Genomic DNA, 18112 nt, shown 5'->3' with positions numbered 1-18112 from the left:
TGCTTTTTTCCCTTTTCTCTTTTCTCTACCCTCACCTGGGCATAATTCCCCCAGCACAAAACACTAGTCAAGCTGCTTACAGCAGGCATGGTGAAAAGGGGGAAATATACGCTGCAAGATTGTTGCAGACTAGTGAGGAACTACAATCCCGATTCTTAGAGTAAATGAACTATATTCTGATAGCACCTCCTGGTGGCCAAAAGTACTTTTTTGTCCAAAGTCTCCCACTCCTGGGCTCAAGTGTTCCTCCTGCCACAGCCTCCCAGACAGCTGGGATTAAAAGCATGTGCCACCACATCCAGCTAAATTTTTTATTTTTATTTTTTATTTCTTGTAGAGTTGAGGCCTCGCTATGTTGCCTAGGCTGATCTTGAACTCCTGGGATCAAGTGATCCTCCCCTCTCAGCCTCCCAAGAGACTGGGATTAAAGGCATAAGTCATCACACCCAGTCTTCTCTGTTTTCTTATTAGTGTAGAACCGTCAATATCTTATAAATTAATTATAAGAGTCTTGGGAAAACAACTTTTCAGAAAGTTAGAGTAATTTTCCCTATTTATCAACTAAAGGAAGAAACTAAATAGTAGCAAAGCTGGCTTTGTTTTTGTTTTTAGTTGGAGTCTCACTCTGCTACCCAGGCTGGAGAGCAGTGGCATGCTCACTGTCACTGTAGTCTTGACCTGCTAGGCTCAGGAGATCCTTCTGCCTTATCCTTTCAAGTAGATAGAACTACAGGTGTGCGCCACCATGCCTGGCTAATTTTTTTATTTATTGTAGAGACAAGGTCTCACCAAGTTGCTCGGGATGTTCTTGAACCCATGGCCTCTGCCTCCCAATGGCCTCTGCCTCTCTGGGTAATAGGCATGAGCCACCATGCCTCGCACAAAGCTAGCTTTGGACTTTTCTACTGTATGATGAGGTGGCTGGCCTTGGTCAAGTCCCAACCTCCCTAGGCCTCAATTTCAGGTCAGAACATTGAAATTAAAACATAGTAAACCAGGAGATATTTATGGTCATTCTCAGGTCCTTCTCTTTAGGGTTCTGTAACCCTTTAAGAATGACTCAACTCACTTTTAAAATTTGGTTTTTCTTTTCCACCCAGATTTCAAAATATTTATAGCTTTTTCTCTTTTTTGAGCCAGGTTCTCACTCTGTTGTCCAGGTTGAAGTGCAGTGACACAATCGGCCTCAACCTCCTGGGCTTAGGTGAACCTTCTGCCTCAGTCTCCAGATTAGCTGGGACTACAGGTGCCAACCATGCCTCGCTATCTTTTTTACTTTATTTGTATATATTTTATTATATATTTTTATGGATATACATTATTTGTTGTTTACTATATTTTGTAGTGACGAGGTCTCACTATGTTGTCCAGGTTGGTCTTGAACTCCTGGTCTCAAGATAATCTCCCACCTTGGCCTCCAAAAGTGCTGGGATTACAGGCACAAGCCACCGTGCCCAGTCCAGCTTTATTTATTTATTTTTATCATTCTTAATAGTCTAACATATCTTATTCTCTGGACTACCTTACCCAACATATCCTATAGTCAGGAATTCATTGATTGTTGTGAGGTTGCAGTAATTGAGATAAATGTGAACCACTGTATCTGGATGTTGCATGAAAATGCACAATAAATATTCTTTTTCTCCCTCTCTTCTCCCCATGCCTCCCCATCGACCAGCTCCTTGACCTTTTCCATACCTGTAGCGCATATGCCACACCCCTATTCTAAAGCATTAATCTCTACTACTCTTTGAGTTCTGCACATTCTATGATACTCATAGCTCCCCACGGAAAGCCAAGTTTCACCACATGGGCTGTCCTTGAGTTATCCGCATCTCGGCACCCACTAGTGGTAGCAGCAGCCATGATGGTGGCAACTGTTACAGCAGCCACAGCAGAAACGGGAATAGTAACAGCAGCAGCAATCGTAAAAGTTGCAAAAACAATAACATCATAATAGCAAAACTGTAATAATAAAAGCAATATATTCTATTATTAAAAATAACAAAATGTACTATGATGATGAAAATAACCTGTTCCACTTTGATGATTTTGCCCTATTCACTGTGCTATACACTTCCCATGCGTTACCTAATTTAGTGTGAATACCTTCGCTATTTTATGAAGCTGAGCTTCTGACGGGTAGTCGACAACTGTCGCTGCTAACCAAACTGCCACTAGTCACCTCTCTCCCCATCAAGATCTCCAAAGCCTCTTTGTTGCCTCATTCCCTCTACACCTGCTAGAATCCTGGCACCTCCTAGTGCCCCCGCATGGCATGGATATGCCCCTCTCACATGTGTTAAATGGTGGCCTACTTGCTCTGAGAACAACAGCTGTGCCCTCCACTTAACTCTACCCACCCTCTCCATCTATACTTCCTTTCCGTCCTCCTCTCCGCTCCTTCCTTCTGAGGTAAGACTTAGTGGAAAGAGCACAGAACCAGAAGAAGGACTTGATTCACTCCTCTCTCTTCAGGAAGGTCCTTTCCACCTCTCATGTTTTCTTCTGTCAAGGGTGACAATCACACCAGCTCTAGCCGTCTTCCAGAACAATTAATTGCTCGGAACAAATCCGGACACATATAGGAAAGCTGTAAAAGAATGTCAGTGGCATGTGCATTTTGCTATTACTGCACTCGGGCCCTTCACAAACACGCCACCCTTCTCCTGGCAGGGAGAGTTTGGTGCCGTGAGAGAAAGCCTGGCTCTTGACCACTGCCAGCACCCTGATGGATCAGAGGAGAAAAGATGAAGACGAATGAACAGGCAATGGCAACGAAACAACTGTCGTGATTCTGTTCTTTCCTAGGCTTCCACGGGCTTTTGCTCTACTCCATCCAAAGCAGCAGCAGTACAGAAGCCATCGTCAACACCCACCCAGCTGCAGGACTCTTAACTCCTGATTTCACTATATACTTCTGAAATGTACAGTGTTCTGTAGCCACAATAATCATTCTGCTTGTTTACATGACAATCAAAACTCCACTGCTAAGTACCCGCTCCGTGTCAAACACAGTGCCAGACCTCCTGTGCACATCATCTGTCATCCTCATGGAGACACAATGCATGTGTCTTTGCCTCTATCTTACAGGTTAGGCTCAGAGAAGTCGGGAAGATCAGCCAATGAAAGGTGCAGATGTTGCTATTGCTGCTTCCAGACCAGACACAGGGACTGGAGCAGCAGGGTCTGTACTTCCTGCCTCAACCTGCTAGCAAAGTGGTCTTTGTACACAAGATTGCTTGTAAATCATAGGGAAGTCCTGTCATTAATATCCTGTAAATGTACAGCCACAGTGATGTAAAGCAGCAATGCTTCCTTGGGAAAAGATTAATAATCCAATACAGTAAATGCATTCACTTTACCTTTTAATATTTAGTGTAATGAAGGAGTGTAACGTTAATGAATTCCTCCTATTAAGAAGTAATACTTGAGTATCCAACAAAGACACTGGCAGGTCCCCATAAGCACATAATCAAAGTGAGCATCACCATAAAGAAATAAATCATGTCAGGTGCCTCTTCATATAACACACTGAGAAAAACACAGCATCACTTTTGAAGTGTGTCTGTCCAAGAGTGCATACACTGAATCCAATCATCAAGAAATAGCAGACAAACCTAAACTGAGGGACACTCTACAAAATAACTGGCCCGTACTCTTCAAAAGCATTGCACCTATCGGGGGAAAAAAGACTTCTAAATTAAAGGACACTAAAGGGGACACAACAGGTAAATAATTCTGGATTAGATCTTGGACTAGATAAATTACATTAATAGAAAATTGTCAAAATCAGCAAAATCAGAAGTTGTATTGTATTATTGTTAATCCTAATTTTGAAAACTTTACTTTTGTTATTTATTAAAGTGTCTTGTTTTCATGAAATACACATTGAAGTATATTTAAGGTAAAGGTCATTCTGCCTGTAACTTACTTTGGAATGTTTCAAAATAAAGAGTAAGAGAAAATATGTATAGTAATTCTTTGTACTATTGTTCTAACTTTTTTGTAAGCCAAATTATTTCAAAATTTAAAGTAGCCTGACACAGTGGCTCCCACCTGTAATCCTAGCACTTCAGGAGGTCTAGGTGAGAGCAATGCCTGAGCCCAGGAGTTTAAGACCAGCCTAGGTAACATGGCAAGACCTCGTCTCTACAATAAATCAAAAAATTAGCCAGGCTCGGTGGCTCAGCCTGTAATCCCGTGCCTTTGGGAGGCTAAGGTGAGTGGATTGCCTGAGCCCACGGGTTCGAGACCCGCCTGGGCAGGTGAGACCTCATCTCTACAATAAATCAAAAATTAGCCAGGTGTGGTAGTGCACGCCTGTAATTCCAGCTACTCGGAAGGCTGAGGCGGAAGGATCGCCGGAGCCCAGCATGTCGAGGTTGCGGTGGCCGGGAGCGGCCATTGCACTCCAGTCTGGGAGACAGAGTGAGACTCCAACTCAAAAAAAAAAAAAATTAGCCAGGCATGTTTGTGTGTGCCTATAGTCCCAGCTACTCAAAAGGCTGAGTTGGATAGACCACCTGAGCCCAGTAGGTCAAGGCTGCAGTAACTGTGATCATGCCACTGCGCTCCAGCCTGGGTGACAGAGTAAGACCCTGACTCAAAAAACACGTATAATAAAATTTTTTTTAAAAAAGTAAAGACAAAGAGAACAAGCTATCAACACACAGTAAATAATCAAAAAATGTGAATTGTAACATTCCTACCCATTGATTCCTAGGCACAAAAGAGGATCAAACAGGGCTAAGAGCCTGGGGTCCTTTACATGAAACCAATCTTACAGTCGAATACAGGAAATTCTGGGACCAAAAATAAAAATATAAACAATGTCCCAGTCTTTCCAACTCACAGTGGTTCCACCCAAATACAGCAGTGACACAATAACCTTTTCCTCCTTCTGATAATGACTAATAATTTCTAGTTTCTCAATTTTATGATTAAGAAAAATCCTCCAATAATTCTACTTCCAATGAAAACACAGGCAACCACAATAAGAACTGTGTATTACATTTTTCCACCTATCCCTTCTCTGGCCAATATGCTTTTTTGGCTGAGCAGTTGGCATTTAGACATTTGTGTAGCTACTAGCCCCTTGCCCTCTATCCTGCCATATGTGGGTTTTAGAAAGCCACAGAAAGCATATCACTAACTTAAAACTTACATATCAGCCAACTCTAAGGATTAAGTGTTCCTACAGAAGATGCACATCTGCATTCAATTTTCACAGATGATTGACTCTCCTCCCTACCCGGTGAATCCTGTAGAGTAAATGATGGAATGCCATGTGGTTAAGTTTTCAAACCCCAAAAGATTGTTGGAGACAGGCCCCAGAGGATCAGTAATGACCGTGAAGCCTTTTCTTCTCATGCACAGACAGTGAGGAGTTGAAAAGACACTGCATAGCTGCACTTAACTCTGTTCTCATGGGTCATTATTAGCATGTTTTCATTTAGAATATATAGAGTTAGGGTCCAGGAACACCCAATCTCTTGTTACCTTTCACCATATGATGAGGATCAGATGGAATTTCTATTTCACAGACAGAAAAATTAGAGCCAAGGAAAATCATGATGATTCCTAAACAACACTGTTGGCAAAAAAAAAAAAACCAAAATGGATAGAATACTCTGTCTCTGGCAAGAAAACAAATGTCCCTAATTTCTACAATTACCAACATACACAAAAAAATCATTTTACATACTAACCTACCAGAGAAGTCAAACCAATCTGTTCCCATTTTATAATTTTTTCATGATTTAAGGGAATCAATCTGGATGAATACAAGATCTCCTACCCTCATAGAATTATGAGGCGCTCAACCAATGCATCATTCTGGCCAAACATGGGTATGATGGGCCTCTGCCATTCTCCTGACAAAGGACAGCACTGGGGGACCCCATGGGACTTCCTAAGAATGGCCACAATACCAGCTCCTCTTCTCTTTTAAATATGAAAATTGTTCATGTTAAAGAAAAATGCATATTAAGAAATACCTCTTCTTTTGGTTACCATTAGGGAGAAGAAAAAGAGGATGTTGTTTTTGGCAGTAAATTTCAATCAACATGGCTGCCTTAATGTCTGACAGCTCTGCCCCAGGTCTAGGTGTCACTAAAACACTGGTATATTAATGGACTGTTTCTATTTGAAAAATAGTGGCTGGGTGCAGTGGCTCAAGCCTGAAATCTTAGCACTTTGGGAGGCCGAGGTGAAGGGATTGCCTGAGCCCACAGGTTTAAGAACAGCCTGGGCAACTTGGGGAGACCTCATCTCTACAATAACTCTAAAACAATTAGCCAGGCATGGTAGTGCATGCCTGTAGTTCTGGCTACTTGGAAGGCTGAGGCGGAAGAATTGCCTGAGCCCGGCGGGTCGATGCTGGGGTGGCCATGAGTGTGCCACTGCACTCCAGCCTGGGCAACAGAGTGAGAAAAATAGCATACCGAGAAGACAAAAATCAAAGGACAATCATACAAATAGCCTCTGAGGAACAAATCCACACCATGGAAACTAGAGCAAGGTCAACTAGGAGGCACCACAGCAAACAGGAAAGTGGGGAGCTGAGGAGATCTCAATAAAGAAAAGTCCAAGAACACTAAAGACGCCCTGAATCAACTTTCAAACAAAAGTTACTTCAACACTGTAAGAGCCTAAGACAAGCAAAGATGTCCTACAATAAAGGCTTTCATTGTACATTAAAAATGATTAAATAACACCAACTTCCTAGTAGCCAAGTCTGTATGAAAAGCTTCCAATAAGGATGATCATAGTTGTTTACCAGGAGAAGGGACACTGCCCACTATTAACAGGAATCCTAGGTGCAAGTGTATGCCAAGTATTTTGGGGATCAAGTGAGTGAAAAAACCGAATTTCAAATTGCCTATCCTTTGCACACCCAAGCACATGTGATCCCTTAGTCAGCAAACATTCATGGGCACTTACTATGAACAAGAAATGCACCATGATCCATGCCGTCCTGATAGTGTACCTTCCAAAGAACCTCCAGGAAGGGATAGAGTGCAGGTGATGACCCAAGTGCACATTAAAATAAGAATTATGACAGGAAAATAGTCAACTTAATGAAGCTACAGAGCCAGGATAACATTACAATGGGCTACTCTCTTCTCACTAAGATGCTTGAAGAACTAATTTATATTCTCCCTTTATTCCTCTGTGTGACTCTGAGACCGCAGCCACCTTCCATTTGGAGGGATGGATGATGTACCAAGCCCTCAGGTTTACGTCTAAAATCAAGGAGCAAGTCAATGGCAGAAGATAAGGTTGAAAAACCACATCACTCAAAATTCGAGCTGCCTATTGTTTAGGATACATGCAAAATGGGTTGTGGAATGTACAACACACTAACACACAATAAATAAATACTTTTTTAACAAAAAGAGAAAAAAAGTTACAGCCTAAACAGATTCTTCATTTTCTCAAATTGATGGGAGCCCCAAAGGAAAGCATGGGCTGTGCAGTGGGAACCACAGATGGTTCCATTTGGCTGGAGGATAGAGTATAAGGCTGGAGTTGAAATGGGGCCATAAATTTGTGGCTAAGGAGCTTAGCCTTTATGAGGCAGGAATCATTTTTGAAATTTCTATTTTTCCATATATTTTCTCTTGTGGTTGTTTTTGTTCAATTTTGGAAACCACTTTTGAGCAGTTAAGTGGCATGATCAGGAAATCAATCTTGTATAGTGCCTGAGAAAGAATAGAAGAATAGAAATGAGGGATGGAGGAAGAACGGTCAGAATCTACTGCAGTTGACCAGTTAAAAACAGAAGAGGAAAAGGTTATGAGCAAGTTGCAGAGAGAAATGGGGAGAGAGGACAGGCAAGTGGTAAGACGGGAAGAGAAGGCAGGAGGGGAGATATCACTTATAATCCCAGCGTCAGAGATGTTAGGTGTGGGTGGGTCAGTGAGCTGCTGGAAGTGACTGGGAGGATAGTAGAGCACTTAACAAAGAGCTGAAGTGTGAGGCCTAAGCTCTGGAGAGAAAGCAGCCTGGGAAATGCCTCCCTGGGAACAGCTAACAGGATGAAATCAAGTGACAATTTCAGCAATAAAAAGTATGGACAAAAAAAAAATCAAAAAGTCCTTTGGAGCCACTTTCTCTACAAGCTAATGGTTTTTTAGCAGCTTTCTTCAAACCTGGCTGACATTTTAGACACCTGATCAAAAGACCTCGTTCTGGACTCTAACAACCTCAGAATGTTTCCAGGTTCCTCTTTCAGCCTTCTGACAGGAGTCCTCAAACCCTGGTGGCCTCAAACTGAAACTTTAGCTTCTCAGTGCTGCCCCTTTGGATATGCCACTCTCATGGACCATCTTCTCAACTTTCGTAGCTTCCTCAGAGATGTCTGGCAGCCCAATGTTGGCTCACATCTCCAAAGGCAACACACGAATCCTCTCCACCCCCAGTCCAGAACAGTCTGTCCCACACAACTGTGCTGGTCCAGGAGAGGAGCTCAGATACTTGCACAGGGTAGATCATTTCTTAAGGTCTACTTTAAAGTCTGTTTAAAACAATCCTAAGCCATCACCAAATGCATTTTCTACACAATATTTTAGAAAAGGAAATGTCTGGAAGTTAATATTCAGATATGTATACTGAGGTATCATCAAAAAATCTTTAGATGCCATCTCTAAAGCACATTTCTTTGCCAATTTTATTTACAGCACTCACAACTCAGATTCATATCAGCTTTCTCTATAAATGTAAAAAGGGGGGGAAGAGCCTTCCTTTTTAAATCTGTGACTATATAAATATTTTTCATTATAAATATCTAATATAATTTTCAAACCAAACTAAAACAAAGCAGAGGTTTTATTCCATAACCAAATAGATAATTACAAGTAAATAAAACTCTGGATAAATACACTCACACATATTCATGCCATTTTAAAAATCTAAAACCTCGAATGGAAAAGTTTCCAGGTAATCATTAACATAATTCAGTTAACATAAGGTAGACTACAAAAGCGACCACAGGTCTTTATAAGGAAAGAAATATTTCTCACAGGTATTCAAACAACCATGAAATACAAAAGTTTTGCTTCTCGTCTTCATCATTTCAAACTGTGTTTAAAAACTGACCATGACTCTTCTGTGAAACAAACCCACAGGAAAGATAGATAGGATGTTTTAACTCTCCAAACCCCCTCATATCCCCTTCTCTCTGACCTTTTTATAAGCAAAGATGAAAAATGGAAACATAAAGTCGCTTGGGTTCCACATTGTTTCCACACCCACATGCATAACAAGCTGAGAGAGCCAAAAGGAAAATGCAGCTAATGGAGTAATCTCTAGTCAGATAACCTATAAGTAATGTATCCTGAGTATGTGGAAACTATTTTCCTATTTTTCTATGAGTTCCATTTCCCTAGATGGGTACTGGCTCCTACAGGGTTGTGAGAGCCAAGGTACTTACCTTCTTGGCTCTTTGGGCTATGTCTGGTGTTCTTGTAAGCAGCTTCTCAATCAGGTACTCTCTGTTCTGCAAAACAAATATCCCCAACAGTTTAACATCAAATACGGTACATGTAAACTCATAGTGATTTCAAAATAGTAGATTTACTTGGGTTTTTAAGCATGTTACCTTGGCTTTCTGGAAGAATTTGCATTTTAAAAGTTCTGCTGCTGTGGGCCTGAAAGATCAATAATAAATTAGAGTTGAAACAATGACCACTTAATAAATACACTGCCTTGATGAAATAACTTAACCTTAGAGTATTTCTGGAAGACCAGTTTTAGGAATAGCAAAACTAGAAACCAAATTAATCATAAGCTGGCACCAAATAAAATAGGGCCAGTCTTCCAGTTCTTTCCAAACATCTCTACTGCAAAACGCATAAACTCCTGTAAGTGCTTGGGGCATAATCAATTTTTCATCCTTCATCCTTACATTTCACTAAGTGAATTCAGTGTTTTCAAAAGGTGGCAGACCAGCATGTCTGCAAGCTAAATTTCTATATTTTTTAAGAAACTGTACAAGCTGCAATATGACCCTGTTAAAGAAACTAGTCTGCTGTGTTCTCTGATTTCCCAAAAGCAGCAGACACTGCAAGGGGTCCACAAGTCTCATGTCCGAGACCTGTCTGACAGTTGAGAAAAACCTGTCACAATTGTATATGGGTTACTGTTTGTCAGCTGAGGGTATGCTCTGTGATCGTGAATCATAAAATGCAAATTCACTTAAAAAAACGCTACTAGATGAATCTGATTGTTTCCTCATGGTGTCATTTAACTTGTTTCTCTATCCCGTATGTCCTATAAACTGAAAGTTTGATCTGAAGGCTTGAATAGGTTTGATGAAGCATTTGGAACAGGAATGTTTCCTAGACAGTGACATGTACTTCTTACTGCAATACCTCAGAAGCAGGTCCTTAGAGGCCATGCCACTGTTAGTGATGCTTCCACTTGGCTCCCAGGCCCTAAATCTTTCCATTATAAAGGTCATGTTTTCCCCACTGCAATTAGCAAGTATTGTGTTGGGTAATACTTTGGCATTGTATGAATATACTATTCCTGAAAACTTTTCTCCTAAGGATGTTAACAACTTTGCCTTAAATAATTATTTCACAGGAGGTAGCAGAATATTGATTTTCTACTTCTATCTTTCTTTTGTTTACAAACAGACATTCTTCCATAAAGAATAGCTTCCTTCATCAATAGCTCCTTTAAAAAAAAAAAGTGGCCATGCAGAAGAAACTCAAACAAATCTAGAGTGTAGGATGGTCAGCAAGACAACTGGCTCAATAGCTTCAAAGTCAGTGCCACAGGGGAAAGGGAAAGATGTGAAGGAGCTATTCTAGATTAAACAGACTTTACAAAACGTAAAACCAAGTGTAACACATAGCCCTTGACTGAATCCTGGGTCTGGGGGAAAAGTGACAGTAGCTACAAGAGACATTTGGGAATAATTTGAGATGTGTAAATATGCTAAATATTAGATAATTTTAGTAAAGTACTCTTCATTTTCTTAGGTGTGGAAATGTACTATGGTTGTGTAGGAACATGTCCCTATTTGTAGGAAATGTAAGCTGAAGAACTAAGTCTCTTTTATTTACTTTCAAAGAATTCAGCAAATAAAATATAGGTAAGTGAGCAATTATGGGAAATGTTAATAATTGTTGGATCTAGGTGGTGGTACAGAAGTAAATGTTGTACAATTTTTTGTTTACTTTTTTTATATATTTAAAATTTTTCATAATAAAAAAATTACGGGGAAGAGGGAAGCATTACTGAATATGATTTAGGTATTCTCTCAGACAATGCTTACCAAAGGCACATATAGTATTGCTGAGGAAGACGCAAGTTTAAAAGGAATCCTCATACTTGAAACGATTGGAAACCACTGCTTGGAATCAGGAAGCTCCACTAAACATTCCCAGGAACCAAACCCAAGAGGAAAAAAGAATTAGGAAGTGTCATAAGTGCCGGTGCACAAACTGTGAAAGTCTACAAGGGCCATAAATTGTGTTTCTGTGCAAAGAAACTTTCTGTTTAAATTGATAACTGCTTTTCTCCTCAGATTTTAAGTGGAACACTGGTTACAGGTTTCTTCTGACAAAGAACTGTGAATCTCCATATACACTATAATAAACAGTTGCTAGCTGCTCGTTGCCTTGAGAAAAAAAGGTCTAAACAACAAGTGGGCCATGAATTTGCACCCGGTTAAACAGCCACTAGAACTAAACACTATAGTACACTCTTCTCCATGCTGTAACTGTGGTTATTTTAAATGCACAGTCTTCCTGATCATCAGCAATGTTTCTGGCCTCCAGTTATTCCAAATTCATCCTTTCAACTTTCTCTCAGTAAAGTTATTGAGCACTTACTGTCTGTCAGGTATTATGCTAGGTGCCATCTTATAGTACATATGACAGACATAAATAATACTTTTGACAACCCACAATCCAGTAGATAAGAGCAGAGTGTGCTGTTAAACTGTGAGACAAGCAGAGGAGCATTCAACACCTTGAAATGGTGTCTGGGAGGAAGAAGGGCTCCTGAGGGAGCTGTAGAACCATTATAAAAAGGACTGAGAAATGCACCAAAATGTCACGGGAAACAAAATATTAAAAACCAAGAACATACAAATAACTAGGCCTTAATTTTTAAAAAGTGAAGAGAACCCTATGAAAATCAGAATGATGAAAAAACTTAAGGTCACTGTTTTATTTGAAGCCCTCATCATCTGTGGCTAATGCAGTACAAGCAGCCGCCCAGTTAATCTCTCTACCACCCCTGTCTGGCTCATTCCCACCCATCATCCATCATCCACATCCCAAGTTAGCATCTAAAAAACAAAAACAAAACTGACACTCTCTTATCTACCCCAATGTACTCTTTCGGTGGCCCGAGAGAAAAGTGAGTTTTCTAGACCCCTACTCCTTCATCCTCATCTCCTCATATCCCACGGAGACCCTGTCCTTCCATTATAATGATGTTCTCACTCATCTCTTGCTCTTTCGTGACAAAGCACACATTTCTTTTCTTGCTTCAGAATTTTTCATAACCAACTGGCACACCCTCGCTGATAGTCAAGAGCCAATTTAAATGTCATCATCTTCAAAGATACTTCTCCCAGCTCCTGCAAGTAGAAGGTATTGCTCCCTACTTGGCACTCAGGCACCAGGCTACCCACACCCCCATCAAGTATTTATCTCTTCCTATGTCTCCCTGCCTCCCCTCACTAGGTTAGAAGCCCTTCTGAGGCAGAGATCACATAGGATTCCTTTTTACATTCCCAATGCCTACCACAGAACAGAAACTGCGATGGCTTAATTTCATACTATAATCTGATATGGGGGAAAAGGGATGCTGTTAGACATTTGGACACAGCACTACAACTCCTGGAACTAGATTTAGCTAGCACCAAATTCTAAACATCTGTTCAATGGAATGGGGAATGCAGAAAGACAATGAAAATAAGACTTATGCTAGAAAGAAAAAAAAGGAGCAAAAAGCAGAGTAGTTGGGGAGCCAAAGGGCTTCCCTGTCTCCTCTGCACCACTGCCCCCCCACCCCGCCCGCCCCCACTTCTGCACATTAAGGGTCAAGTACAGGAGGATGTAGAGAGAAGGCTGGGAAATGCCATGCATACCTTGAGATGTGGGGCTGGGAAAGTACTCCCCCTTCCCCAGGGAGGTCATTGCTATGGTAACCAAAAATGTAAAGGGGGAAAAGCACGCTGCAGAGAAAATGCCTTTCTCTGCTCTCTACTTCACTCCTAGCCTTCATCAGTAAATACAAAAACACAATGGTGGGAAGAACTAGGATTTAAAGAATCCAAGTCCTGTTTTTTCTACTTTTTTTTAAAAATAGGCTTAAATGTTAAGTACAAGATCATTTCAATTCTACACAGAGAATAACAAAATAACATTGGTTCCTTTTTGTGCTCAAATCAGCTGAAGTATTTATAGCTTTGGGGTAAAATTCTACATGTGTCAAGCGATCTCCATGAGAAAGTACGGAACTGGAAGAAATGAGGAAAATGACAGGGGGAGGAAAGTGACAGAAAGTATGAGCAAAGCTGATGTGGCTGCTGACCAACTGGTTTTAGGTTTTTTTGGTTTTGATTTTATTTATTTGAGTTTTATGCCGCAGCAGCTACCAGTGCATGGTTAATGTGAAGCCATCAATGCCGCCTGCTTTTTAGCTGAGTACTCCAGGAGAAAGAATTCTGCAAGCATAGTCATGTTTTACACAGCTACTAATAATCATTGAGAAGTTCAACGTAATGTAAGTACAAATGCTGTTTTACAAGAAATGCTAAAATGCTACCAGCAACCAAAATAATGGTCCAAGCTTTGAATGATGATTCAATTTTAAACCCTTAAAAACAATGAGGTAGTCTGCAAGTACCAACATTCTCAGAAGGAAATCTCTTAAAGGATTCAGTTAATACATATGGATGAACCAAAGTCCACTGAGACTGAAAATAATTTTCAAAAGATTCAGGATGAATATGATACAGTTTAAGTAGTTCTAACAGTTTGCATTAAAAGTACTAACTGCCCTTTGACCTCAGGCAGACCTACTTTTCTGCCCCTAGAACTCCTCCAGATGAAATATGCAAGTCTTATTCATTTCTTACTGATATATCTATGCAACATCCACCCTCTTATAGCTCAAAGAAAATCCTACTTCTTTTTACAGTTGCCATCCATACAAAGCACAAAATCTACAAGATTAAGGCTCTTTTTTTTTTTTTTAAGAAATAGCAAGATGTTCTGCTATGCAAATATAGGCCAGTCTGTCTAGCAGAACACAGACCTAGATGACGTAAAGGGCTCTGACACCCAGCTCTCTTTTATAAGGAAAGTCTCATGAGCTCTCAAGGTTGACAAAACCCACAGCCTACTGCTTTCAGCTAGCCTACGAAATCATACATAGGGGTGAATCTGTCCTGGTCACTGCTTCCTTGTGATACTTCTTCATTCATTGCTCAAAAGGTACTCAACAATACCAGGTTTTGGCACCAATCAACTGCTTTCAGATTACAGGTAAAAGATGTGCATTCAGGCAACAGAAATAACAAAAAGTGGCAAAAAAATGTTCCAGTCACTCCTCAACTTACTTAAATCTGGTTTTTGTTTCTAAAATTCATTTCAATGGGTCCAAATCATCCCCAAACTGCAAGTTCCCAACCATATCCAGTTGTTCAAGAAATAGTATTGAATATATAATACAGGCCAGACATCAGATATAAAGATAATTTCTCCTTCTAAAAAACTTACACACTCATGAAGAGTATGAGTGTGTAAATCAATAAACGTGCACAATGTAATCGACATGTCTTCAAAAAGTTGTAGATATTACACAAAAGTTGCAACAACTCCACTTGTTCAGAGAAAAAAAGGCAAAAGAAAGAAAGAAAGAAAGAAAGAAAGAAAGAAAGAAAGAAAGAAAGAAAGAAAGAAAGAAAGAAAGAAAGAAAGAAATGGCAATCTCAATTTTCTGAGCACTTAAGGACTTTTCAGGCACCGTGCTATCTTCTTTAAGGGCACCTCCTTTCATCCTCATAGTGAGTCTATAAAGTGGGTATTGTTAAGCCTACTATACAGACAAGGAAACAAAATCATGCAGATGATGCTGAAGCAGAGCTAGGAATCTGAACTAAGCCTAGAAAGACGGGTGGAAAGGAAACAGAGGAAGAGCAAGAACTCTTGAGCAGCTTAAGCACAGGCAGAGGGGACTGAAAATAGTCACGGTTTCTCTCAGAATTGTGCAGCAACTAAATGTTTACTTACCCATTTAGTAATGAATACATATTTTAAACTTGCATCATATAAAAATAATTCCACAATATTGCTTTTTTCCATTCTTACACTTCATGACTTTTTTTTTCCCCCAACTCCTCCCATACATCCTCAACACCTGTGTCTCTTCATTAAAAGAAAGAGCCACCTGGGAAGTTGATGCACCACTAAGTCTATAGCTGTTTATTATAAAGAATAGTTACATAAGAGTGAAAACAGAGTCACTTGTTGAAAAAAACATTTAAAACAAGTCACTAAATGATTACTACTTTATACATCAATAATGTTATTAAGAAAGTATTGAAAGAATTTAAATATACAGTGGATGACTGTTTTCTAAAGGTTTTTTTTTATTTTTGGTAGACTACAAAGAACCTAATATTTGAGTTTATATATAAATAAAACCTCTCAAGATTAAGAAATGAAAATATTTTATTAAATATAACTTATGTCAATCTAATTTATTTTGACCAAATTTTAAATATATTGTTATAACATTAAGTAAACTAAGTTTTCTTAAGACCATTTTCTTAAACCGGAATTGTGTGACATTACACATCACAACCACTAGGTGGGATCTCAACTACTGTAATTCAAGAATCAAAAAGATCATCAGTAAAAACTCAGGACTACACTAGCCAAGTCCTTCTCTCACTGGGCTATGGCGGATCCAATTCTGTCTTCTTGGTCCTGTCACAAGTTTTCTTTTGGAGATGACAGTAAACACAAACAAATGTTGAAGAACAAAATTAGAATCTAAGAGCATGTTCACTCAAAAGGAGAGTGAAGAAATAATCTCAAAGAGAGATCAAAAAACCTTAGAGGGAAAACAAGCCCTACAAATCAAATATAAAGGACAACTGAGATGTTTAAGCAGAAATAGCCTATAGCTATGACAAAATAATTATCCCTTTTACAACAAAAAATTCAAGACGCTTAATAGCAAACAGTCTTTAGCCTGGCTCCATGAGAAAGGTGACTAATGTGGAAAAGATTCAAGGCAAATTCAGTAAATGCAGAAAAATAAAAGTAGCAGCTTCAAAGAATGGCATTTAATCTAGAGAAGGGTAGGTTACTCAAACAGTAAATTACTGTGTAGAGGCAAAAGTCTTAACAAGTTTCATAAGAACTTAAGATAAAAATAATGGAATTGCTCCTAACAGCAGAATCCTTCCCTGAAAAAGAGAAGTCAGTTATTACATTTCAAAATATAAATGTCAAATTACATCCCTGAGTGGATTAGAGTTGACAGTAACTTCTCAGAGGCCTCTCCTGGTTTATGTTAGGACAACATAACCAAGTCCCTACAAAGAAACCAAGGCCTGTGTGTGGTTCACATCATTAACATTCCCCTTAGGTGATAAAGAACAGTGGGCTCCATTATCACTACCTCAGCTATGTCAAAGTCACAGAAATTAGGAAGGAAGAAAGGAACTCGGAAAACAGACAAACTACAGTGCAGGGCAATAACCCAAGAATAAATAGGAAACATTAACATTAATTTAAAGCCATTTGCTTCTGTTTACATGATTAATCATTCTAAGGTAAAAATCTCCTTAATCTTCTTTACTGAAATCTTTTGAACAAACAACTTGTTCTGCAACTAAAAGGAAGCTCATGCAAAATTCAGGAGCTCTGCCTGGTTTAGACTGGAGCTAGCAGGATATTCAAATCCTGAGAGGTCAGTTCAACCTACACAGTGTAGAATACTAGCTCAGCTTCTGCATGCAGTACTGCCAATTTCTTTTGATTTCTGTTTTACTTCATTTCCTTTGAAGACAGAGCCCACACCTAACAAGCACAGTAAATCTCATTAACACCAAAAAGTTTCCTCTGCCTCTGCCTCGTCCTCTACTCACCTCTCTCTCTCGGACTGATGCTGTCTTCTACCAACAGGTTGGAAGTCTGGGGGCCAGAGCAGGGCTTCCCTCGAGACTAGCAGTAACTTTCCAAGTGTCCTCACACAGCCTTTTCCCATCCACAAGCAAAGCTTTGTCATGACTCAAACCAGGCCATTAACTAACTCATCCACTAAGTGTGACATACCTTTTGGAAGGATCTTTCTGAAGACACAGCGAAAGTAATTTTCTAAAGGACTTGCCGTACTTTTTCATCATTTCTTTATCCTCTACTCCCGTTTCTAAAGTGGGTGGGTCATTTTGCAAAGTCAACATTAATACCTGAAGAAACAAACACGAAGAAAAAACCTCAGTACAGCGATTGCTACACTTGAGTTTTTAATTTTTTCACAAAAGCATCAAAGATAGATAGCTTAGGTAGAAAAGTGCTTTCCCATGATTTTAACTTTTCAGAAGCTGTGCATTGAAAGTATTCATCTCCCTTTGCGAAACTGTTCATGTACCCTTTAACCTTTTCGTTGTTCCATTGACAGAACTTACAAATTTTGTTCCATGTGTTATGAATGAGCTCCCAAAGCAACCGGGACAGGGCTTTCTGGGAACTGGCTCTCACATGGCCTCAAGGAGCATGTAGCTCTAGCATTAGCTCGTTGGGAAAATGGGTGGCAGAGGGGAAAGGAGGGCCAGAGCAGCAGTAAACATTCATGTATACAGGTCATTCATAAGTAAGGAACCGCCTGTACCCAAGCCTTCTGTAACACATTACAGCCCTAAAAATAAAACCACAACATCCCAGGAGATAATATGATTTCCTTTTTTAAAAAATGACAAAACATTCAGAAAATTGTGAAAAGCCTTGACAAAATTAAGAGAGCAAGACACTGAAAGATAGCCAGGATATAAATGAGTTGCTAAAAACCATAATCAGATCAAAGGGCCATGATGATTTTGGAGGGGGACAAAACAAAATGCAACTTTAAA

The 18112-nt window shown here is 39.7% G+C and overlaps 1 protein-coding gene across 1 annotated transcript in view; it reads right to left on the bottom strand.

Annotated features, from left to right (window-relative positions):
- LOC103254099 (STE20/SPS1-related proline-alanine-rich protein kinase) overlaps nt 1–18112 on the bottom strand; it is a gene marked incomplete at its 3' end in the record, with an annotated part of 130166 nt that overhangs the window by 66787 nt on the left and 45267 nt on the right. The window contains exons 8-10 of the mRNA XM_021709641.1: nt 17319–17452; nt 9605–9653; nt 9437–9502 (exon numbers count right to left, since the gene is read on the bottom strand). Coding sequence (XP_021565316.1) covers nt 9437–9502; nt 9605–9653; nt 17319–17452 — 249 coding nt within the window. The remainder of the gene's footprint in view (nt 1–9436; nt 9503–9604; nt 9654–17318; nt 17453–18112) is intronic.

This window comes from Carlito syrichta, unplaced genomic scaffold, assembly GCF_000164805.1.
Source record: "Carlito syrichta isolate Samal-C Ts95f unplaced genomic scaffold, Tarsius_syrichta-2.0.1 Scaffold269792, whole genome shotgun sequence".
In the NCBI taxonomy this organism is placed as follows: domain Eukaryota; kingdom Metazoa; phylum Chordata; class Mammalia; order Primates; family Tarsiidae; genus Carlito; species Carlito syrichta.
The sequence above is the reverse complement of the archived record's forward strand: the minus strand, read 5'-3'. Positions and strand labels throughout refer to the sequence as shown.